At 41.0% G+C, this 25,233-nt stretch overlaps 1 protein-coding gene across 1 annotated transcript in view; it reads left to right on the forward strand.

The window, feature by feature from the left end:
• The window catches only part of LOC135080814 (neurogenic locus notch homolog protein 1), a 35,184-nt gene that overhangs the window by 8,350 nt on the left and 1,601 nt on the right, over nt 1-25,233 (forward strand). The window contains exons 13-26 of the mRNA XM_063975537.1: nt 21-225; nt 602-795; nt 1,146-1,314; nt 1,674-1,821; nt 2,824-3,030; nt 3,796-3,982; nt 4,417-4,494; nt 5,064-5,240; nt 19,332-19,460; nt 20,186-20,329; nt 20,991-21,278; nt 21,607-21,756; nt 22,434-22,648; nt 24,743-24,874. Of these exons, the coding sequence (XP_063831607.1) occupies nt 21-225; nt 602-795; nt 1,146-1,314; nt 1,674-1,821; nt 2,824-3,030; nt 3,796-3,982; nt 4,417-4,494; nt 5,064-5,240; nt 19,332-19,460; nt 20,186-20,329; nt 20,991-21,278; nt 21,607-21,756; nt 22,434-22,648; nt 24,743-24,874 (2,423 nt within the window). The remainder of the gene's footprint in view (nt 1-20; nt 226-601; nt 796-1,145; nt 1,315-1,673; nt 1,822-2,823; nt 3,031-3,795; nt 3,983-4,416; nt 4,495-5,063; nt 5,241-19,331; nt 19,461-20,185; nt 20,330-20,990; nt 21,279-21,606; nt 21,757-22,433; nt 22,649-24,742; nt 24,875-25,233) is intronic.

Consider the following 25,233-nt stretch of genomic DNA (forward strand, 5'->3'; position numbering starts at 1 on the left):
AACCTATTTTCCCTTCCCAGTGTGCGAATACCTTCGCGATTTCGACGAGAAGATGGAAGGGACAGTGGACGGCATGAAGCTGGCTCTTCCACCACCGACCTGCAACCCCGACGGCTCCTTCTCCACCCAGCAGTGCGCTAAGGGACGCTGCTGGTGCGTGGACTCCTTCGGCACGGAGATACCGAGGACCAGCGGACACAATGCTTCTTCTGTGGACTGTGACAAGTAAGCATAATAAAATCTTAATTAGACCATAAACTTCATCTATCCTCCTAAGTGTATTCCTTCTATCTTTTGCTCAGTCGAATCAAAAGAGTCTATAGAAATTTCCAAACTGTTTCGAGATTTATGTCGATAAGTAGGTATTTTTTTTGCACGAGGAATTGCTTTGCGCATACCCCGGGCCGCCGGGGCAGCCAAGGGTTATGTCTACTAGGTATACCTAGATGACATTTATTTTAGTTTCCCAAAATCCGCAACACTTTTTTCCATGCATAGCGTTTAGCATTCATCGTCTGTAGCGTTAGCACATGTTCGGTCATACTTAACAAATGAATAAAATAAAGACCCTTCTCAAATCTTCGGTCTTTTCAAACCCCAGATTGCGCGAAGAACTCGACTGCCTAGACATGACGTGCCGCATGGGCTGCGACTACGGCTTCGAGATCGGCGCCAACCGCTGCCCGACGTGCCGCTGCCGCGACCCGTGCGCCGGCGTCACCTGCCCTGCTGACCGCGCCTGCGCAGTGGTAGATGTGGCTTGTGATGCTGACTACTGCCCTCCTGTTCCTGCTTGTAAGTTTACGTTTCAGTTAGCTGCTTCCTTTGTGGCATCCAGTAGACTGCCACAAAGCAAGAACGAACACGATTTTTTCATACAGCTGCAACCGTCTTGCTTGAGATTGCCAGTTCTACAAACGAATGGGCGCTCTACATGTTTGCTGTGTCAATATTTCCGTCACCTCCTTCTTTCTTCAGCCGAATTCTTCCTTTCTACTGAATTTCTAAAATGTACTTCAAAGACCGTCCCCTTTGTTCTTGTAAGACTTATCTGAACTCCTAAAGAATACTATGTATAACGATGTGCTTGGCATCTTCCCGATTCAATCCACCACCAAATAAACAATCCTCAATTCATCCCTCAGGTTTACCAAGGAAGCCTGGTCAATGCCCGTACCTGGTGCCGTCAAATGGCGCCTGCGAGTGGTCGTGCCGCAATGATGCGGAGTGCGGACCAGCAGAACGGTGCTGCGCCACTGGATGCGGCACTGCCTGCACTAAAGCAGAGCACCAGTCTGCTTGTCAGCAAAGGAGGTAGGAAACTGATCAACGTTATTTCTTCGTTCGCACTGAGAGGAACTACTAACTCTCAATACCAAATTGTCAGGCCACGGAAATAAAGTAGGACACCATTAAAGTAATACTTTATCATAATAAGAAAGAGCGTAAAGTTAACTTTATATTCGCTTGGCGTTTTCATGCCATATGGCCCCTGATGACTGGAGCATCGAAAGTTTAAAAATATTTTTTATGGAAAATCGAGAATATCAAGACCTGTCTGAAAAAATATCATCTAAAAGTTCTATTCACTTTATCTTAATTTCGCCAGTCATTACTCGTTTTCACTTGTCCTTTCCTCGTGAAATCAGTAACGAATATCAACTCTATTACAGAGCGCTAGCACTCCATATGGCAGCTGAGAGCGGCAGTCCCCCATCCTGGACGTGGGTACCGGAATGCCAGGAGGATGGCACTTATGCCAGCGTACAGTGCCGAGGCGCCGACAAGACCTGCTGGTGCGTGGACGCTGCTGGCATTGAGGTATGAACTACTTCTGTCGCTTATTATAGTCTTCCACATGGCAGCTGAGAGTGGCAGTCCTCCATCCTGGACGTGGGTACCGGAATGCCAGGAGGATGGCACTTATGCCAGCGTACAGTGCCGAGGCGCCGATAAGACCTGCCGGTGCGTGGACGCTGCTGGCATTGAGGTATGAACTACTTCTATCACTTATTATAGTCTTCCACATGGCAGCTGAGAGCGGTAGTCCGCCGTCGTGGACGTGGGTACCGGAGTGCCAGGAGGACGGGACCTACGCAAGCGTGCAGTGTCGCGGCGCCAATAAGACCTGCTGGTGCGTGGACGCTGCTGGCATTGAGGTATGAACTACTTCTATCACTTATTATAGTCTTCCACATGGCAGCTGAGAGCGGTAGTCCGCCGTCGTGGACGTGGGTACCGGAGTGCCAGGAGGACGGGACCTACGCAAGCGTGCAGTGTCGCGGCGCCAATAAGACCTGCTGGTGCGTGGACGCTGCTGGCATTGAGGTATGAACTACTTCTATCACTTATTATAATCTTTAACATGACGGCCGAGAGCTGCAGTCCTTCGTCGTGGACGTGGGTACCGGAATGCCAGGAGGATGGCACTTATGCCAGCGTGCAGTGCCGGGGCGCCGACAAGACCTGCTGGTGCGTGGACGCTGCTGGAATTGAGGTATGATTCCTTTTATTGCGTTATCATCATCATCATCAGATCATTAGGCTCTACTGCAGGAGAATTCTGTGTTACTGAAGGCAAAAGGGATGATTGGGCTTACACTTCCCAGACGTATTTTTACTTTGGTCGCCTTTTACAACGTCCACGTGAAGAACAGGGTTGATTCTATTCTACTCTGCTGGAACCAAATGGCTTGTTGCCTCATTTGTTGAGAAGTAGCGGAGGTAACTGGTAAATAATGTCTTACCATGACATTGAGGTCAAACGTATAATCTCTCTGGCGAAAAACACTTACTACAAAGTTAATTCTACTCATTTTTCAGATGCCAGGCACCAGAACGACCAACTCCACACCTAACTGCGACGCACCTTCCGAATGCCCCGACCCTGGCTGCAATGAAGACGAGGTCTGCGCCCACGGCAGAGAGTTGGACGCCAAGGGCTGCCCCACTTGCGAGTGTAGAGACCCGTGCGCCGAGGCCAAGTGTAGGGACGACGAGACCTGCGAGCTGGTGCCTTTGGATTGCGAAGTAAGTTGGCTAGAACGCCTAGTCATATGGAATATCAGAATTGTTTATCTTCCTCGTCGTTACACTCTTGCCAGAGTGGTCGTCGTGGTCGTCACACCTGATTTGGTTGCAAGCTTCACAATCCATTGCCATTCCTCCCGCATTGCAGTCTTTCTTGTGCACTCATGGAGTGGATTTTTTATAGACTTGTAGCTTTTGAACAACGCAAATTTTGGAGCCCCCTTGTATCTCCTTAAATGTGAATTGTGTGAAACCCTTCCTTACTGGATCATACATTTTCAGCGCAATTCGTTCAGTGATTTGAGATGTGTGTTGATAGAGCAGTCGGTGACGGTTGCCTTTTATATTTTCAGATTGGAAACCATAATCCTACTCGTACGTACTTTATATTATAAATGCGAAAGTTTGGATGTCTGGATGTTTGTTACTCTTTCACGCAAAAACTATTGAACGGATTTTGATGAAACTTTACATTATTATTGTTTATAACCCAGAATAACACATAGGCTTTAATTTATGACGATATGTGACAAACTAAATTTCACGCGGGTGAAGCCGCGGGCAAAAGCTAGTTGAAAAATATATCCCGTTTATTAGCATCATCTACCATGCTAGAACTTCAGTGTTGACTTAATTCAAGTTGAACTAAACTGACTTCAAAAGTTCAAAATCGAACTTGGTCATTTCATCCCAAACATTTTGTGATGTTCCAAATGTGATGATCCAAAAGCACTCATAACTTAACCTACAACAACTTCCTTCCAGGGTGACATCTGCCCGCCACTAGCCCGTTGCGCGCCGTCGCCCCAGTGTCCTGACGGTGAACCGCTGCAAGCGCCCGATGGTTCTGGAGCCCTAACCTGTGGACCGTCAGCCGCTGCCTGCCCCTCTACACACGCCTGCAGATTCGCGCCACACGATTCTAGGCCTTCGGTGTGCTGTCCTAAGCCACGTGAGTATCACACTCATGTATCACTATCATCAGGTCTACGGGACTATTCCCACCTCTCGTTCCCACCACTGCAATTCCTGTGTAGCCAGGATCTACAGCTTGACCGCCACAAAAACCCAACCAATGAAGGTCAAGTTTGTCCCGGGGGAAAGTTAAACTGGTCAGTAAGTAAAATCAGCCGCTGTCTGCCCCTCTACACACGCCTGCAGATTCGCGCCACACGATTCTAGGCCTTCGGTGTGCTGTCCTAAGCCACGTGAGTATCACACTCATGTATCACTATCATCAGGTCTACGGGACTATTCCCACCTCTCGTTCCCACCACTGCAATTCCTGTGTAGCCAGGATCTACAGCTTGACCGCCACAAAAACCCAACCAATGAAGGTCAAGTTTGTCCCGGGGGAAAGTTAAACTGGTCAGTAAGTAAAATCAGCCGCTGCCTGCCCCTCTACACACGCCTGCAGATTCGCGCCACACGACTCTAGGCCTTCGGTGTGCTGTCCCAAGCCACGTGAGTATCACACTCATTATCATTATCATCAGGTCTTGTCTCCACTGCTTTCTCTCACTCACTCTCCAATTTTCTGCAGTAAAGTAATTATTGTGTTGGTCTAAAGTTAAGGCCTTAATTAACACAAATGTCAGAAGCGCACAAGTTGTGGACGCCTTTGGGGGCTACAAGTAATACAAGTCCTACCAACCAAGGGACAGCTGACCTAGTCACTTTCGAACTTTTCAAATCGTTGTGGGTGGGACTCGTAAACCAAGATTTGATCACTGACACAGTAGGTATGAATTAATCGGACTACCTATTCATTTTTTTTTTTCACATGTTATGTGAGGTGACATTTAATTTTCCATAGAAGGCGTTTTTGGTAGTCGATTTGGTATCGAACAAAAAAAGCCCACTTACTTTTTGATAGCAGCTGCTACCACTAGTGGATTACTTCCACATAAAACGGCTACTAGCATATTTTACACCCAGGGACCTTATAAGTATCACTTGAAAGAATATAGCCCACACAATTTGTATAAGCGCGTGGTGGTGAACCATACATGACTCTAGCTTGTCCACCCCAGGCACAGTCTGCTTCGAGAGCAAAGAGCCCGGCGTATGCACAGGCGGCGACGGGCTCAACACCACCCGCTGGCACTTCAACCACGAGCGCAACCGCTGCGAGAGGTTCCGCTACCACGGCTGCGCGGGCAACCACAACAACTTCCGAACTAAAGAAGAGTGCAATGCTGTCTGTCCAGGTGAGATAGTTACTAAAACCATTGTGGATGTTATTTTCAGATCATATTTTTCGGAAACCAAGCTATTAATTACCTAAGCCTAGGCGCAGACCACCGATTTTTAGTTGGCCGATAGTTGGGCCCAATTTTAATTTGTATGAAAAATCGGTCGATACCAAATCGGTATAGTGTGCGCACTTTCATAAATGTCCATACTGATTAACAGCCCGATAGGGTTGCCAGGTGTTTGGCTTTTAACGGTCTTGTTCGGCCAAATATTGGCTTGTCCGGCCTGCCCGGCTTTTGGTAGGCTTTTTTTTATGTGGCTGCCGCGAGTTAAGCTCTAGCCGAGAGCTTTCGCGAAAAAATATATTTATTTTTAATTACAATTTTACTTAACTAACTAACCTTATTGAATCTAAGTCTTCGACTGCTGTAAAACCGGGCTCGATGCTCAGGCGCAGGGCTGCTTATCGCCAACAAACGCAAGCTCAGCGTCTAGACGACATCGTCCGATCATTTCGTAGAACCGAGGTACATAGAGCTCGCATAACACCTCCCCGCCGAGATAGAGGTCCATTCTTTAGCTTATCTGCTGAAGATAGACCGAGGAACGGATTCAGTTTGTAGAATTACAGGGCGTTCCGTTTCTGTAGTTACAGCGGCTGCCCTGTTCTGTATGTATTTCCTCCATTTGATGTAGAGAACATATGAAGCTGCTATAATGAAGATTATGTAGAGCGGCGTGGTCCAGTATAGATGCGGCTGAATATCTACGTCTTCTAATTTCAAAGTTTGCTGCTCTCGTTCCAAAAATCCAATAGTATTATGAAGTTGTTTCAAATCCACATTTTCAATTTTCAGTCGCTCAAGGGGGTTCCTGATTTTCACTTCCTCTGAATTGAACGCATAGAGCTTTATAGGTTTTCCGTAAACGGTATGATGTGAATTTATGAATTTCAGCTTTTCACTGGATGCACTGCAGTTTTCCGGAAGTTGTAGTAAGTATACTCCTTTAATTTTCATGTATTCATCCTGAACACACTGTATGTGAAGCTTAGTAGAGTTTGGACTGACAAATATGTAGTATTCCTCATTTATCTTTTCAAATATTTCCTGCTCTATTTTGACTTGTTCATATTGACATTGCGACGATAGTTTCTGAGATATAATCAGGTCGTACACACAGTTACGATTTTGTTCCGGGCTCTGCAGGAGAGTGTTTTCTTGGCAGTAGTGAAATTTTCCTGTTCTTATGCAGGGTGATTCCAAGTACTGGTACGCATTTTCGTTCATAACCAGGTAGGATTTGTTAGGAATAAGGATAGTATTATTGGATGTGGGGATTGGGAACAATTGATAGTATGTAAATATATCCATATAGAATATCGGTACTTTTATAACAAATATCAACTTATTATCGCTAAAGTAAGAGCCTATGTCTAAAAAGCTACAAAAAATACGAGATTCTTTCAAATCGGTCGTTACCAATTGATCAGGCTTGTAATGTTTAGTAAGTTCTGATACAAAATATGCTACATTTGAGGACGATAGTATGTTACGACTAGCGGCCGCCCGCGACTTCGTGCGCGTGGATCTCGTTTTACCCCCCCTTCATCTATCTTACGCGGTTCAGATTTTTTCATACAAATCTTTTTTCCCGCTAACTCCCGTTCCCGTGAGATTTTTGCAATATCCTGTTGTAACTAAGCTTTAAGTTTACTAAGGTACCTGCATGCCAAATTTCAAGAGTCTTATCTTACGCGGTTTAGATTTTTTCATACAAATGTTTTTTCCCGCTAACTCCCGTTCCCGTGGGAATTTTGCAATATCTTGTTGCAACTAAGCTTTAAGTTTACTAAGGTACCTGCATGCCAAATTTCAAGAGTATATCTTACGCGGTTTAGATTTTTTCATACAAATGTTTTTTCCCATTAACTCCCGTTCCCATGGGAATTTTGCAATATCCTGTTGTAACTAAGCTTTAAGTTTACTAAGGTACCTGCATGCCAAATTTCAAGCGTCTAACTTAAGCGGTTTAGATTTTTCGTACAAAAGAATTTTCCCGCTAATTCCCGTTCCCGTGGGAATTCCTAAGTATCCTATAACCTGCCCAGGAGTATGAAGAATAATTGTACCAAGTTTCGTTAAAATCCGTCAAGTGGTTTTTGTTTCTATAAGGAACATACAGACAGACAGACAGACAGACAGACAGACAGACAAAAATTTTACTGATTGCATTTTTGGCATCAGTATCGATCACTAATCACCCCCTGATAGTTATTTTGAAAATATATTTTATGTACAGAATTGACCTCTCTACAGATTTATTATAAGTATAGATAAGCAATATGTTTCGTAGACAGTGATATTGCTGTCTCTAGATCAGTCAGGGTTTCCAAAATAATTTGTACGTTAATTTCCAATAATTTATAAGAACTGTCCAATTTTACAAAATCAATAAAAGATTGTTCAGAGTAGTTTACTTGTCTTAAAATTTCCGAAATCTTTGTTGATAATTTGTTTTGATTCTGAACAATAGACGAAATTGTTGTATTAAAATTTTTCAAAAAGAGTTTGTTCAAAGTAATTGCCTCATTAACATGGTGTGTAATTTCGTTTTGATTTTTCCGAAGTATGTTTATTGCTTTATCGTATCTTACGGCATCGTCCTGGTCTAGATTACCAGTAATACTATGAATAATCGTACCAAGTCCATCTATAAGCGCTCTTCTAAATCTAGATCGACTTAACAAATTAAACTTATCGAGGATACTAGTTAGTTTATCAGAAATAAACTGATGTAAAATAACAAATCTAAATTTATAATCCCTATTTAAATCGCTAATCAAAGCCTCTAGGGTGAGAGCCTGATTTTTAGTGATAATTATTTGGTCTCTAATGCTGTCTAAATTAATAAGATGTAAAAAGACGTGATCAGTTTGTTTAACTTTAGATAATCCTAATTTGAATGGCAATATTCCGGGGTTATCAGTCATCGGCGTTAGTTTCGCTTCCTCGGCTTGTGCCGGGTAGCTCGCCGTCGTCCTGTAACAAAGAACGTTGCATTTTAAGAGGCCTTCGTATGTTTCGCTTATGGTACTCTTGTTCTCTGACGTCTGCAACTTTAATACCCAAATCTCTCGCGGCGGTCCTAGTCAAATATCGCGGTTGGTCCTTGTGGCGGACAGCAAGTGGATTTTTTGAATAAATGGCCTTATGCTCTTCATATTCGAGGGGAGCTTCTAAGGTCTCATTACGTTTATTAATAGTATTTATTTGTTTAGATTTTAGACGTTCGTTAATTTTTTCGTACATTGTTGTTGTTATTTCTTTATGTTTATTTATGTAATTTTGTAAACATTGTTTTTCCAAAAGAATGTCAAACGGATCGCGGTTATCTAAATGGCCATTAATAATTTCTATAGGTTTTTTATCTGTGGCGGAATGTATTGAATTATTATATGCCAATACTGCAAACAGCATCAACTCAGTGATGGTGGACTGTTTGTGGTTTTGTTGTAAAAGTCGAATGTGTTCTAATATAGTCGAATGAAATCTCTCAATAGCTCCATTCGATTGAGGATTATTGACGCTGGTAAAATGTAAATTAATTTTGTGTAATGCGGCAAATTCTTTGAGGGGTAGGTTTTTAAATTCTGTCCCTTGGTCAGCGGTGATATTTAAAGGTAAGCCATGGTGAGTCATCCAGATCGTGAGTGAGTTAATGACACTTACTCCTGTCATGCTATCCAGGGGGTATGCTTGAGCATATTTTGAGAATGTATCTATAATTGTCAGAAACTTTTGGCCTTTAATTTGGAAAGTATCAACATGTATAATTTCGAATGGTTTTGTAGGGACCGGTGTGAATTGGAGCATTTGTTTATTGGGATGTCTTTCATATTTATTTGTTTGACAAGATGAACAGTTATTTATAATTTCGGTTACTGTTTTAGGAATATTTGGCCAATAGTAATTCCTTTTAAGTTGTTTTTCCGTTTCTACTATGCCTCTGTGATTAGATTTACCTTCGTGATAAGCTTTTGTAATACGATACTGCTCATCTGTGTCAATAACGTCCTGCAATTTGTTTTTACAGAACACAAGATCGTATGCGGAGTTTTTAAAAGTTGTTTGCAATATTTTGGTAAGATCTGGTAAGTAATTAAAATCTGAAAGCCAAACGCCATGCTGGATATCAGGTCGAATGTAATGTTTAAATAAATCAATAATGTTTTTCGATAAATCATTGAGGCCAATTTGAGCAATTATGCGGTTTTTCCCAGGGAAAATCTCTTTAATATCTACTTTGGCTGGTGAGTGTAAAACAAATTGAATAAAAATTTGATTTTTATGGGTGTTGACGCATTTTTCAGCGATAGGAATTTCTAAAACTGGCTGTTCCTGATTAGTGTGAACTGTTTCATCCTGTAATTGGTCTAATTCTATATTATCTACGTCGGGAATTTCTGAAACGTTGCCAATAAGAGATAAGATGTCTTCTAAAACTTCTGAAGTACGTGGACTCTGTGGAACTGTGGGCTCAGGTTGATCAGCATGGGATTCTGTCTCATTATTGTTAATAACGACCCTAGATAGAGCATCCGCGTTGGTGTTAGAAGTTCCTTTTTTGTATACGACCTCATAGTCGAACTCAGCCAACTTGAGCTTCCATCTCGTGAGTCGAGAGTTGGGCTCCTTTAGGGACACGAGCCATTGCAGGGGTTTGTGGTCGGTGACTATTTTAAATTTTCGGCCAAATAGGTATGGGCGGAAGTATTTTGTCGCCCAAACAATAGCGAGCAACTCTTTTTCAGTTGTGCTATAATTGACTTCGTTGTCGTTGAGCGTTCGAGAGGCGAATGCTATTGGTTTGTCTGAGCCAATAGGACCTTGCGAAAGTACTGCGCCGATGGCGAAATGAGAAGCGTCAGTTGTGACGTTAAATTCTTTTTCAAAATCTGGGTAGCTGAGAATAGGATCATTCATCAGGATTTCCTGGCAAATTTTGAATGTTTTTTCGTAAACTGGGTCGTCAATGTTTATTTTGGCACCTTTTTTTAGGCATGAAGTGAGGGGTTTTGTTAATTTTGAAAAATTGGGAATGAATTTTCGGTAATAACCGAGAAGACCAAGAAATGACTTTATTTCTTTCGGTGTTTTTGGAATGGGGAAATTTTTGATTGCATGGACCTTATCAGGATTTGGTTTGACACCTTCTGGTGTAACTATGTGTCCTAAATAAGCGGTTTCATGTTTGAGAAATTCCGATTTATCTAGCTGAATTTTGAAATTTGCTTCTCTAAGTCGCTGGAATACTTTTTCAGTGTTGGCAATACTTTCCTGAAGGGAAGTTGCAAAAACAATTATGTCATCCATATAAACAACGCAGATATCATTGATCAACCCCCGCAGAACATTTTCCATTGCTCTTTGGAAGGTTGAAGGCGCATTTTTGAGGCCAAACGGCATGCGACAATATTCGTAATGGCCGTTTTCCACTGTAAAAGCGGTTTTCTGTATATCGTCGGGGTGCATTTCAATTTGATGGAAACCACTCGCCAAATCGAGCGTGGTAAAATATTGACAACGACCTAAGGATGATGGGCAAAAATGTATGGAAAGTGGTACCCGCTCCAATAGCCATAACCAATATATATATCAAAAGGCCTTTAGATGTAGGAAAATATCTGCTATGGGGCCAGTTCTAATTCACGTTTTGGAAGCAGTACGTGGGACACTATTTAAGTTGTGAGCCTAACTATGAAAACAAAGTAGTTCATTATTAAAATGGTATTGATTGCGTTTATTGGTATTGTCTTTCATGATTTATGTAATTTTTAATGTGTCCGAAACACTTTTCATAGCATTTTTTCCACTCAGCTTGAGGCACCTCCAAAGCATGATTTTTGACCGCACCGACAGTTGCTTCTGGCTACATAAATCGCTGTTCACGCATTTAATTTTAATATATGGGTACCAAAAGAAGTGTTTAGATTCCAAGCAAGAATTTTGTAGCGTTGGACCTGTTTATTTTATATTTTGAGTGTTCAAATAGTCAGTTGTTTGACGAGACGTGTAAAAGCTCACATTTTCGTCACGAATGGCGATTCGACTATGCTGGTCAGTTTCCCTTATTAAACTGAAGACTTTTGGAAAAAAAGTGGCTGTTTACTATTAAGAATTAACCATTCTAAATTTCTCTAGTGAAGTTTCTGTCATATAATCGGATATTTCGGAAAAATAGGCGATCGTAAGTTTCAAAGTGTTCCGAGCGCATGGGACATTTGTTGGAATTGGTTCATCTTAAAACACCTCCATAGTCGATAGCTGTTTATTTTCAGGATCATTATGCATATATCCTTAATTCGTCAACTGTCACAATTTTAAAAACGGCTTTTAAAGCTTTTTAAACGTATTGATCAAACATTTCCAAGGACTAAACGACACAAACGTCCTATTGAGCGTTTGAAAAATTTTGTGACATCCAGCGAGAAAAAAACGTATTAACCATAATATGGTCATACAATATTTTATTACTGCTAGTGGAATTAATGCCTAGGATTATCTCAATCCTATGATATATCAAATGACGAGGTTTCTCTTCCATTTTTCTGACAACATCAATGTTTTCCACCACTATTAGTCATTTTGGACGACTTTCGCAAAGTTCACTGGTGAGCCAATGACATACAATATTATACTTCTTAAACTAGCGTTTTACAATGGTAAAGGACAGATCTTTATCACCAAAAGTGAAATTTAGCTGACCGCTTCAATTTTGTATTGATTAACCACGTCGAAAGGCATAATAAATCTTCGCGCGAAAATTTACGCAAGTCAATTCCATGTTTTTGTAGTCAAGATAATTTTAAATTCAATGTTAATAATACAAAACGTGCTCAATTGATAAAATGTTTTGAATAAGGTTGTAGTCAAAAATGTCAAACTCTTCATTAAAAGTATCAGATGTCGTCTAACAACACGTTAAGTTGTCGAGGCTCACAACTTAAATAGTGCCCTAGTAATTCCACTAAGTATTATAAGAAAGTATAACACAATCATCCATGTATACGAGTATGTACTATGACTACAATCTATTAATATTACTAAAAGAAGCCTTGAAAAGGAAAGTATTATACCTACGATGAACTACCCAAGCTATTAGCCCTTGATTCTCTTTCATCATCATCATCATGATCATTTTAGCCATAGCACGTCCAGTTGAACATAGGCCTCCCCTAATGATTTCCACAATGGCCGGTTGGTTGCAGCCTGCATCCAGCGTATTCTCGTTACCTTTATGAGGTCGTCGGTCCATTTTGTGGGTGGACTTATTGGGTCTTGTGGGTTTATTCACTTTAGCAACCCATAATAAAAGCCTTAGAAGTAATAAAATTCTAACCCCTTTATTAATAAAATTAAGTTACACCCTAGTTGAACTCTGGCTTAAATTGTCATTTGGTATGGAAATGTCATTTTAATCCATGGTTCATCCTAGGTGTAACTTTTTATTAATAAGGGGTAGTTCTTCAAATAAAAATATTTATTTCACAATTATCCCTATAAATAATTATAGAGTTAAGGAAGGATGCTGGAGCAGTAAACCCTTAATGCCACGCATAACCTAAGTATCACGATGGACACGTGTGATACTTCGACTACACAAAAAGTATGATTATTTTCGAACGCAACCAGATCTGAGGCTGGTGGCCATAGTAAATATTGTTCGTCTTGGTAAGACCTTGCAAATGACACTACAAACATAACTATTGGAGCCGGGTACCATTCTGCAAAAAAGTATGTTTATGTTCGAACACAACCAGATCTGAGGCTGGTGGTCATAGTAAAAGTTGTTCGTCTTGGTAAGACCTTTCAAATGACACTAGAAGCATATCTATTGGAGCCGGGTACCATTTTGCCCATTGTCCTTTATCTTATACGTCAGATATATTTGGGATAGGATATCTATCGCAGATCGTTTTTTCATTTAGCTTTCTGTAGTCTACAACTAGGCGCCATTTTTGCCGACCAGATGCATCAGGTTTCTTTGCTACTATCCAGATTGGAGAGGACCAGGGAGACTCAGATGGTTGTATAATTTTTTGTTGAAGCATCTTATTTACACTCGACATCAAATAAATCGCACCTCCCGCGACAAGCATTTTCAAACGTATGCTTCCCCACTTCCCACCAATATTGGCACCATTTGAAAGCCTAGTTCTAACCTTTATTTTATTAAAGGAAAGGTTTTTACCCCAAAAATGTGTCTTTAGAAGGATCCAGAGTCACTTCTTCAAAAAATAGGTAGTTACGCTCGAGCCAACTTTTATGGCTATAAAACTGTTAAGTTGGGATTAATCGCTATCCATCTGTTAAAGAGGACACGTGAGATCATTATTTGGTTTTATAACCATAAAAATTGGTCTAATTGATCCCATAGGTGGGCCCAAAGTGAGGTATTTTTTCAAGTCACATTTATGGTATATGTTAATCATTTATTAAGAAATTAAATGTGTTTTTCTTTAAGGATATTTATTGGGCTTTCAAATAACACCAATATTGTTGGGGCACCATGATTGTGTCAGAAGAAAATCGTTAAAGTTCGCGTCGCGGAAGGTGCGGTTTATTTGATGTTGAGTATATTTGTGACTGAACCTCTGCTTTGTGTACGAACGGATATCTATAAGATTTTGTGTAAACAGGAATTTCGTCAGTGGTTTTTATTCGATGCTTGATGGTATTTGTGAAAGTGAGAGGGCAATCCTCATAATAAAAAATGTCACTGTAGTCTTTGCAAAGTTTAACTATTTTTTGCTTTTCCTCTTCGTTCATATGGTCAGTTCGAAGAAGGGATTCTATGTTGGATGATTTTGGCATCGGTGTCTCAATATTAAAACAATCAAAAATTTTTTCCAGGGGAACCGACTTCAAAGGTTGTGTCAAATTGACGATAATGTCATTACGACTTGGATTACTAATCTCAATGTAAGCATGTCCCTTCTGTGAATATGTAATTAATGGCGGAATAATGCACTGATTAAGGAGATTTTCCGGGATGAAAATTTCGCCAGATTCCGTATTTACGGGAATTTTAACAGTGGTAGTGCTATTAGCTTTGACTAACGCCTCAAAAAGGTTGTGAACTCCAGTATCCATCATACGGATAGGGTTTTTCGCAAATTCTGTAATCAACAATTTACTCGAAAGGTTGACACTTGCTTTGAGATTTTCCAACAAATCTAAGCCAATGAGGCCGTCAAAAACGTTGTGAAATTTGTATGCATAAAATTTACACATTTGTTTTGTGTTAAATTCGTCAAAAAGTGGTATATCAATTGTATATTTGTGGTGTGTAGTGCAATGCACATTTGTGACCGAAAATGGTTCGTGGTTTAATTGAAAATTTGGATAATATTTTTTTATGACCTCCGGAGACAAAAATGATTGGTTAGAACCAGTGTCAATAAGTAATTTTAGGGGAGGATTATTTATCTGTATATACGGAAGTTGTCTTTTCGAATGAACATTAACTTGTATCACGTTTCGTTGTTGTGGTCTGGGACTTCGCAAAAATTTTGTTCCTCAGGAACATTTGAAGTTTGAGAACCGGAGGCAGCCTCGCAATAGTTTATGTCATCACATGGAGCGGGAATAAATTCTGGCTCGAAATTATTTTGGTCACATTCGGAATAATAATAATTTTGTTCAGCAAAATCATCATTTGTTTCGTTGTGATTTAATTCCTCAAAAACGAAATCGGGGTAGTGGCCAACATTTTTGAAATAATTTGGATTTTGTGGATTTAGTTGCTGCGGTCTATAATTCGGATTTGGAATAAATCTCGGTGTGTTATTGTTGTTATTTTGTGCATTTGGGTACGAAATTCCACTCATAGGGGTTGGTTTCGGCCTAGGAGTGCGTCTCGGGTCTTGATAAAAATAGTTTTGTCTGTTTTGCTGATTTTGGTTTGGTCTGTACTGATTAAAATTTTGTCTGAAATTTTGTTGGTTTGGATTATTATTCCAAGGTAAAAGGTTTTGGTTAAAATTCATATTATTTGGTTTTTGTTGATACCAATTAGGTGGCAATTTTTGAAAATTATTTGGTCTGAAATTCTGGTTTGTTTGTTGATTTTGCGGTCTATTATTATTATTGACGTTGTTATTATTTTGGGGCTGAAAACGTTTCTGTAAATACATGATGTTATTTTCCTCTTTAATAAATTGCAACGCTTTAGGTAAAGATTCGGGGCGCATAGCCCGAATCGTAGAGCCTAAGGGCTCTCGCAAACCAGCTAAAAAGGTCTTTAAAGCCTGGGCCGTGAAAAAATCTCGTTTACATGCAATGACGTTTGGATCGTCATTGTGAATATTTATGTAATTCATCAAAGTTGTCAATAAATTCACACATTTATCGTAAAATTGCTGGGGGCTCTCGTTACCCTGATGTAAATTTACAAGGTCGCGATTTAAGGAATTTTCGTCTCTTTGATCCGAAAAATTTTGAATAAGCACTGCTTTAATTGCAGGCCATGTATTTGCGGCATTAACGTCAATTATTTCGAGAGCTTTTCCCTTCAATTTTCCGATAATTCCATTAATAATAATCACATTTTGAAAATTATCATTATTTGCGGCATCAAAATATTGTAAATAAATGTTATCTACTGTATTTAAAAATCTGTACAATGAGTTTGCATCTCCACTATATTCAGGCACTATTTTAAGTGCTAAATCAAAAAGTTGTAACTGTGCCATTATTGCTAAAACACACAAAAATCAATTGATAAAATATAAAAATAAACACAATTATGGATTTCGATAATCCTATGTATTTTATCTATTTATTTGTTGCTCAAAGTGAACTCTATATTATTTTTTTATTAATTATTTTTTACAATATTACAATATTCTTGGAATTCGGGAAAGGAGAGTTATGAACTTGTGTAAAAATAACCAAGCGTACTCACAGTATAATCACAAACACAAACACTTTCGCCATAATTAGTCCTTATGAGAGTGAAGTGAACCCCCAAGGCGTCGCAGCTTCCACAAAACGTAAGGTCACTTTTCGGGAAAATAGTTCGCACTGTAAACCGTTGAAACGGACACTGAACACGATTTTTAGTTGTCCAGTTCAGCACGTCCTACCGACTGCGCCAGTTAAGCTCTAGCCGAGAGCTTTCGCGAAAAAATATATTTATTTTTAATTACAATTTTACTTAACTAACTAACCTTATTGAATCTAAGTCTTCGACTGCTGTAAAACCGGGCTCGATGCTCAGGCGCAGGGCTGCTTATCGCCAACAAACGCAAGCTCAGCGTCTAGACGACATCGTCCGATCATTTCGTAGAACCGAGGTACATAGAGCTCGCATAACACGCGCTAGCGAAAGTCGAGCTACAGAATAATAACTGATAGTAGGTACTCACTACTCACTCGTGAGCAAGACGACAAGAGTCCGGCTTTTGTGTTTTTGGACCTGGCAACGCTAAGCCCGACTCAACTATCAGCCAAATAAAAGTCGATGGTTTGCGTCTAGCTAGGCATATTAATTTGTACATAAAGAATTATTAAATGGGCGGGGCATGTTAGCTTGTAGAACAGAATATGGTCGTTGGGCAGAAAAGTTCTCGAGTATCGACCACGGACCGGAGGACCTAGTATAGAAGCTTAAGCAGGCCTCCCCCTTGGATGACCGATAATCTGCTGAAGATCGCGGTAACCACCTGCATGCAATCAGCGCAGCATCGGTCTATGGCATGGGAGAGGCCTTTATCCAGCAGTATTATATCGGTTACAACCTCTGTAACATGGTAACGAAGAAGGATATTATGGCCTTTCTTTACCTATTGTTCTACAAGTTCTTTGGTAGAGTGGGGACTTTTTGCCTTATCAGTAACAACTTTTGCTTGATGCAAAAGACGTGAAGCCGCATTTTTGTACATAGCAACTTCATTCTCTTTTCTTTTGTATATTGCAAATAATTCTGAAACTTCCTGCTCAAAGCCCTAGCTAATTTCAAATCCTCTCATTTAAAAATGTAGGCAAGAGTTGTACCAACCTACTTAGTTCTCCTAGTATTAGTTACTTACTTACTTAGCTCTTACCAAATAAACAATCCCCTCCCAAGCCTACCATTTCTAACCTTTTGCTTTCAAAACAGCGGATGGAGATTCAGCAAAATTGTCGCACAAGGAGACTGGTCACGACCATGAGGAAGGCATGTTGACTCTCTTGTACATTTGTGTGGGGATCTATCACCAACATTAACACACACTTACTTAATTTCCTATATTTAGCACGATGTTCTAATTGCACGATCTTTTGCAGTATTTTTAAGATGGTGCTTATTACAAGCGAGTGTTGCTTGGTTGGTAGGTGACCAAATGTAGGTATTTGTTAGGTACAAGCATATGATTCATAATAAGTATTTAGCGTCCCCGCATACTACAGACTTTTTTCAGCAATTTTAACAATGGCCTACACTGTTTTTACTAAATATACTTTTATTGATAAATACTCGAGAGCTTCATTATTAGTATTAGCATTGCTTCAAAGCTCATGAACAGCTTTCTAATTTTTTGTTTTTGTATTGTTTTCCAGCAGTTAGATTGAAGATCGTTTATTGTAAAGTAAAAATTACTTGTGGAGGGCTATTTTTATTTGTATTTATATTGTCATGTTTTGTTCTTTTCTTCTTTAACATATTTATTTTTAAGCTTTCGTTTATGTATGTGCCATTGCCTGTAAATAAATGCATGCAGTATGGAATTCTATCAAATTAACTTAAGTTCTTTAATTAGGTACTTGTTAACCCTCGCTGTACGAGGTGGGGTGTGACACACCCCAGTCCTTTAAAAATAGCCACAATTTTAAAAATTTGCAAGTGCTGAATTTGAAATTCTCAGTAGCTGGAATTATGACACTGCTGCTTCGATCAGCGTTGCAAAATCAGTCCAGCGGTGACTACCAACTGAGTTACATGCCTTTAAAGTGCGTGTGGGTGTCACACACCCCACCTGGTACGGGACGTTGTTTAAAAGTTTTAAAAAAAATCTAACAGTTTTGGTGTAATTTATATATTTTTAGCTTTGTCAATTGAATAAAATTCAATACAAATATTATTTTTCGTGATTTTTACGGTATCTGAAATTTTCAAGCACTTTTAGTCAAATGAGATGACTTTTAGTGCAAATCTGGAAGTTTAGTACTGAGATACGAAGATGTATGTGAACATACACTTATGGGCTACAATTTATACTTGGTGATACAATTGATGGGCTACTGAAATGGAATGAAATATTTTATAAATAAATAAAATTGTTACGCTCCCTTTTTATGCATTGAACATACTCATTTTCTTTCATCTGAATTGTGGTAAATTGAAAACCGATGATCAAAACAAATTTATACCCTTCCAGTTTTTAATTTACTTTTAAATTATAAGTAAATACTTGTACTTTGTTAAATAAAAACGGTTGTCATAATTAAGGGCACTAATTAAAAATTATACATAGGAAACTGATTCCTAAATTACAAGAACAACGGAAATTGTGTCTTTTTGTTTTTTTATGATAAAAATGTTATAATACATAATTTTCAGCTCAGAGCATTTCTTAAACCTAATTAGCATACGTAAATAATCAATATTAAATATTAAATTCCACCTAAAAAAATGTTGAATGAAAATTTTATCACTTTGTATATTGGGGTGTGTCATACCCCACCTGGTACGGGACGTAACTTTTAGTCACCTCGTACACGGAGGGTTAAAGCTTTTCTCAGTGTATCGTTTTACCTACCGGCTGATATTTGTTACTAAGCTATCGTCATCAGAATCAGTTACTTTATCAGTCTAAAAGTAAAATATTATAGGAAAAATCAGCATAAAAACCAGAAATTACTAATTTAAATAAAAACCAGAAGTATTAGAACCCTTCCTGAAAATTCATCATCATCATCATTTCAGCCATAGGACGTCCACTGCTGAACATAGGCCTCCCCCAATGCTTTCCATGCTGATCGATTGGTGATTGGCCTGCGTCCAGCGCTTCCCTGAAAATTAGCCTGCTTTATTTTATATCCCTGTATCTACAATTTCAGTGCTAAGTCCCTGCGAAAGGCTTCGGGAAAAGAACGAAGCAGCCGCCCAGAAGTACGGGAAGGGCACCTTCATCCCGGTCTGCGACGAAACCGGCGCGTGGGAGTCGGTGCAGTGCATGTCGCATATTGGTAAGTGAAGATGGTTTGGATTTGTTTTTGTCCAGGCCTAACAAATGAGTTGTCTATGGATAGGTAGAGCTCTGAGACGGTCAATGTACACGGTCGAAAAACTGTTTACTTCATAAGTAGTCCGGTTTTTTAAATATTTTTAACCGCAACTGTAATGTTCTGAAGAGGTGTGGGTGTAAGTGGAAGCGAGTTTTATCTGGAATCTCCAACCGAGGAACTGGCTACTTTACCTCCAACTCTTTAACACAATAGCTATTAACATTGTTGATAAGGCGACACACTGGACTTAGATAAGCCCTACCGAGCAGAAAATTTTGCCCCCTCTGGAATTCGAACCCGGGACCTCTGAGTAGTACTACTTATAGTCTACAAATAGAGTCGGTCAACACTAAAAAGCACTTACCTGCCTAGGTACCTACCTACCTGACTGAGGAGGGGTAACTAGGTTCACCAGGAACTGCTGTGATGTCTCCGCCTTGGAGACGTAAATAAAAGTTGTTTCTATTTGAAGATACTGTCTTTTATTTTCGATTAAACACAGAGCTTACAAGATTGCCTATCGCCATTTTGCCTTGCGAATCAAGAAGAAATCTCGGATACACATCCTGAATAATGCTTTTAAACTAGCTACGTTTGGATACGCGCTTATAATAACAAATTAAATACCGATATAAAATAACGATACATAACACTGCAATCCCTACTAACCTTGTATTCTGTACCAGCAGACGTGTGCTGGTGCGTCAGCGCGCGCGGCGAACCGCTTAAGGGCTCCCTGGTGCGCGGCGCCAAGCCCACCTGCAACTTCAGGCAGGCCAGGAAGTGGGTACAGCGGGACCCGCTGGACGAGAGGGCCAGAGCTGACGAAGGTATGCAACTATCATCATCATTTCAGTTAAGCCATCGGAGGTTCAATAATAAACTAGGTCTCTCCCAATGACTTCCAGATTTGGTTGGTTGGATGGACTATGACCTACCTACTTAGCAGGGATGTTATGGATATCCGTAATTGTAACCGAAACTTTCGGATATCCGAAATAAAAAAATATCCGAAACCAATTCAAAAGTTTCAGATAGTTTCGGATGTAGGCGGTTTAGAATTGTTTTTTGTTTAGCATTATAATGTAAAGGCATTTATTTAAAGGCATTTTTATTCCTATATCCGTAACCGTATCCATAACCGAAACTACATATTCATAACATCCCTAGTACTTAGATTAAAATTAGCATTCGCTTCGGATTATCATCAAAACTTAAGAATCAATCAACCTACACTTTTAAAACTATAAAGGTGCTATTTCGAAGCGAACTGCAGAAAGCAACTGTTACTGCCGATAGCACATGACATGCATGACTGTTACATAAAGTTGGATTAAAATCATACCAAAGACTGATAACGAAACCTCTTAAAAATAAAAAAGCTACCGTTTTTCTTTGATGGAGATTCTCCAGAAACGTAATATTTTTACACATCAACTTAAAATAAATGGCCTATGAAATTAGACAGTTTTCTTACAATCTTTATTACAGTGCTAGAAGAACTCATAAGGCAAATGACAGCATACCGAGTGGACGACTTTCAAGAAGACGACGATGAGGACCTGGACAGCATAGACCAGGAAGCAGAGCCGCGAGAGACCATTCTGATCCAGAATCTAGAAGACAAGGCCATTGGCGACGACGCGTCTGTGCTGGCAGAAGTCGTTGAACCGAAGCTCGCAGACACGACGAGAAAAGCCGAGAATCCTCTGAAAGTGAAGTCTAAGAACGAAGTGTTCAAGACCAAGTGTCAAATGATGCAGGAGGAAAGCGAAAATGGTAAGAAGCGACTTTAATAAGTTGGGTTATGTACAGTCAGACACAAAAATAGGAGGTTGTTGTCGATTCGTCACAGAGTCCACTCATCCGCGTCACCTGTAAAAGAAGTATGTGTAAATTCGTCACACTAAAAAAGTGTTTTTTTTTAATAAGTAACTACTTAGACATTGCATTTTATTGAATGCGTTTGCAATCTATGTCTAATTTTGCCAAATGGAGCGTAAGTTTTCAAATTATCTTTTCATTTTTCCGGCAGGCGTCTTGATATCTAACTAGTCTTTTTTCCCCAACAATAACTAGATACATATATTTTTTGCCATCTCAATAGGAGCTGAAGGTCCCCGCCCACGGTGTCTCTCAGACGGCTCGTTCGCGCCACGTCAATGCTCTCGCGGACGCTGCTGGTGCGTTGACGCGGCCGGCCAGAGAAGACCGCACGCGGGGGTGGTGCCTGACCTACCTGACCGCGATCCTTGTGGTAAGTGACTGCCTTATGAACAGTAGCCGAAGATCCTCGCTCATGGTGCCTCTCTAACGGCTCGATCGCGCCCCGCCAATGCTCCCGCGGACGCTGCTGGTGCGTGGATGTAACTGGTCAGCAAAGGCCTTATGCTGGTGTGGTGCCAGACTTTCCTGACCGCGATCCTTGTGGTAAGCGATTTTGTGCCTTATGAACAGTAGCTGAAGGTCCTCGCTCATGGTGCCTCTATGATGGCTTGGTCGCGCCCCGCCAATGCTCCCGCGGACGCTGCTGGTGCGTTGACGCGGCTGGCCAGCGGAGACCTCACGCTGGCGTGGTGCCTGATCTACCTGACCGCGATCCTTGTGGTAAGTCAAAGTCAAAATTTCTTTATTTGTATAGACTACTTACAAATCGTCAAATATTTTGCTCATAAGGAGCCTCTACATGTCTCGTAATCTTTTTACCCTACCAGCGCTTCGAGACCAACATTTGGTAAGCCGCAACAAGCTCGGTCACCACTGCCTGCCGATTGATATTTTATGTGACTTTATGCCTTGTAAACATAACCAAACGTCCTTGCATGGTGCCTCCAGACGGCTGCTCCCGCGTAACTTTTAGACCGCGTGTACTTGTAGATCTTGAAATACATATTAAGTCTAGCCTAACAACTCAATCATTGTCTTTATTTCCAGAGCCAACACAAATCGAATCAGCGCTCTTAGAGCTGGAACTCCTCGGGGTAGAGAACTCGATAGCCGAGCGTGCGCGTGCGACTCTCTCGTCCCGGCTGACGGCGATGGGCGCTCGAGTCCCCGTCAGCGTCACCAAGGACAAGAACATGGTGCGGCTGAGGGCCACCCTCACTGGGCCGAAGGCTGTCGACGTAGTGTACCAGATTGAGAACTTGGTAAGAAAATTATTTTTTATATTTCATTCCACGTTCGTGTATCATACTTGTATGATACACGTGGTATGAACGTGGAATGAAATATAAAAAATATTATTATATATGCATCAAGATGCATGACGATATCGAATCAGTGCCGCTAGAGCTGGAACTCCTCGGGGTAGAGAACTTGATAGCGGAGTGACGCTCTCGTCCCGGCTGACCGTCAGCGTCACCAAGGACAAGAATTATGGTTCGGCTGAGAGCTATTCTCACTGGGCCGAAGGCTGTCGACGTGGTGTACCAGATTGAGTACTTGGTGAGAAAATAATTGTATCTAGTTACTTCATACCACGTTCGTGTATCATACTTGATACATGACGATATCGAATCAGCGCTGCTAGAGTTGGAACTCCTCGGGGTAGAGAACTCGATAGCCGAAGCGAGCGTGCGCGACGCTCTCGTCCCGGCTGACCGTCAGCGTCACCTAGGACAAGAACATGGTGCGGCTGAGGGCCACCCTTACTGGGCCGAAGGCTGTCGACGTGGTGTACCAGATTGAGAACTTGGTAAGATTATTTCATCTACTTACTTTATACCACGTTCGGTATCATCATGCATGACGATATCGAATCAGTGCTGCTTGAGCTGGAACTCCTCGGGGTAGAGAACTCGATAGCGGCTGACGGCGATGGGCGCTCGAGTCCCTGTCAGCGTGACCAAGGACAAGAACATGGTGCGGCTGAGGGCCACCCTCACTGGGCCCAAGGCTGTCGACGTGGTGTACCAGATTGAGAACTTGGTAAGATTATTTTATTTACTTTATAGTACGTTCGTGTATCATACTTGATGCATGACGAGATCGAATCAGCGCTGCTAGAACTAGAACTCGGGGTAGAGAACTCGACGGCGATGGGCGCGCGGTTGCTCGTCAGTGTGACCAAGGATAAGAACATGGTGCGGCTGAGGGCTACTCTCACTGGGCCGAAGGCTGTAGACGTGGTGTACCAGATTGAGAACTTGGTGAGAAAACTATTTTATCAACTTCATTCCACGTCCGTGTATCATACTTGATGCATGACGATATCGAATGAGCGCTGCTAGAGCTGGAACTCCTCGGGGTAGAGAACTCGATAGCCGAGCAAGCGCGCGCAACACTCTCGTCCCGGCTGACTGTCAGCGTCACCAAGGATAAGAACATGGTGCGGCTGAGGGCTACTCTCACTGGGCCGAAGGCTGTAGACATGGTGTACCAGATTGAGAACTTGGTAAGATTATTTTATCTACTTTATACCACGTTCGTGTATCATACTTGATGCATGACGAGATCGAATCAGCGCTGCTAGAAATAGAACTCGGGGTAGAGAACTCGATAGCGGCTGACGGCGATGGGCGCCCGTCAGCGTCACCAAGTACAAGAATATGGTTCGGCTGAGGGCTACTCTCACTGGGCCCAAGGCTGTTGATGTGGTGTACCAGATTGAGAACTTGATGAGATTTTTTTATATACTTCATTCCACGTTCGTGTATCATACTTGATGCATGACGAGATCGAATCAGCGCTCCTAGCGCTGGAACTCCTCGGGGTAGAGAACTCGATAGCGGAGCGAGCGCGTGCGACGCTCTCGTCCCGGCTGACCGTCAGCGTCACCTAGGACAAGAACATGGTGCGGCTGAGGGCCACCCTCACTGGGCCGAAGGCAGTCGATGTGGTGTACCAGATTGAGGGTTAATAAAGCATTATTTTAATATAAACCAATGAAATATAGTGATGCTCTACCTCTGGGATTCGGCTTCACACTACTTTTTTGGACACTCTGTATATCAATCGAGTCGATAAAAGAGTTTTAGCTTATTTTATTTAGGTACTTAGTTGGGAAGTTAGTTTAGACAGATTTCTTTGAGTAAGTATGTAAAAAACATGACCTTCACTTGCAAAGTATTGCTCAATATCCTGTCATCGATGATGGGCCGGAAAAGAAATTTTCCAACCTGCTAGTTCCTCTGATACCTACGAGTTTGAATGCTTTGGGGTAGAAAACGAATGTAGAGTCATCCCATGTTCGTAATACTACAGTGTGTGCAATATTCTTGATAACTAAATAACGTTCATAGGTGAAGCAAGAAAAGTTGTCTGGCATGGACAAGTCGCAAAGCGGGGTTTTGGGCGCTGACGTCATCCGCAGCGAGTACCGCCTCGCCGCGCCGCAACCGCACCACCAGCGGGAGATCCTCACGGAATCCACTGTACGTACTGAGAGCGGTTGAGAGCCTATTGATTTACCTACTTTTCCATGCTTTTTACCTATAGGGAATAAGAAAACTAAGACAGAAAGGACTAAAAAAATTTTTTTTCCTAACAGTCCAAAATGCATGATGTCCATTGTCCATCTCTCTCTATGCTTAGTCAATTTGTTTTAAATTCTTTCTGTAAAGTTTGGTACAAAATGCAACGGCAGGTACAATTTTAAGGTTCGGGGTACATACAAGATAATTTTATAGGTTTTAACTCACTGTTTTAATAAATGTTATTGTTTTTTATTTTAATAAAAAAATATGTTAATGGAATCCTTATTTTTTATTCGAACCATCCACATTGTAAATAA

This window comes from Ostrinia nubilalis, chromosome 18 (genome assembly GCF_963855985.1).
Source record: "Ostrinia nubilalis chromosome 18, ilOstNubi1.1, whole genome shotgun sequence".
NCBI lineage: Eukaryota > Metazoa > Arthropoda > Insecta > Lepidoptera > Crambidae > Ostrinia > Ostrinia nubilalis.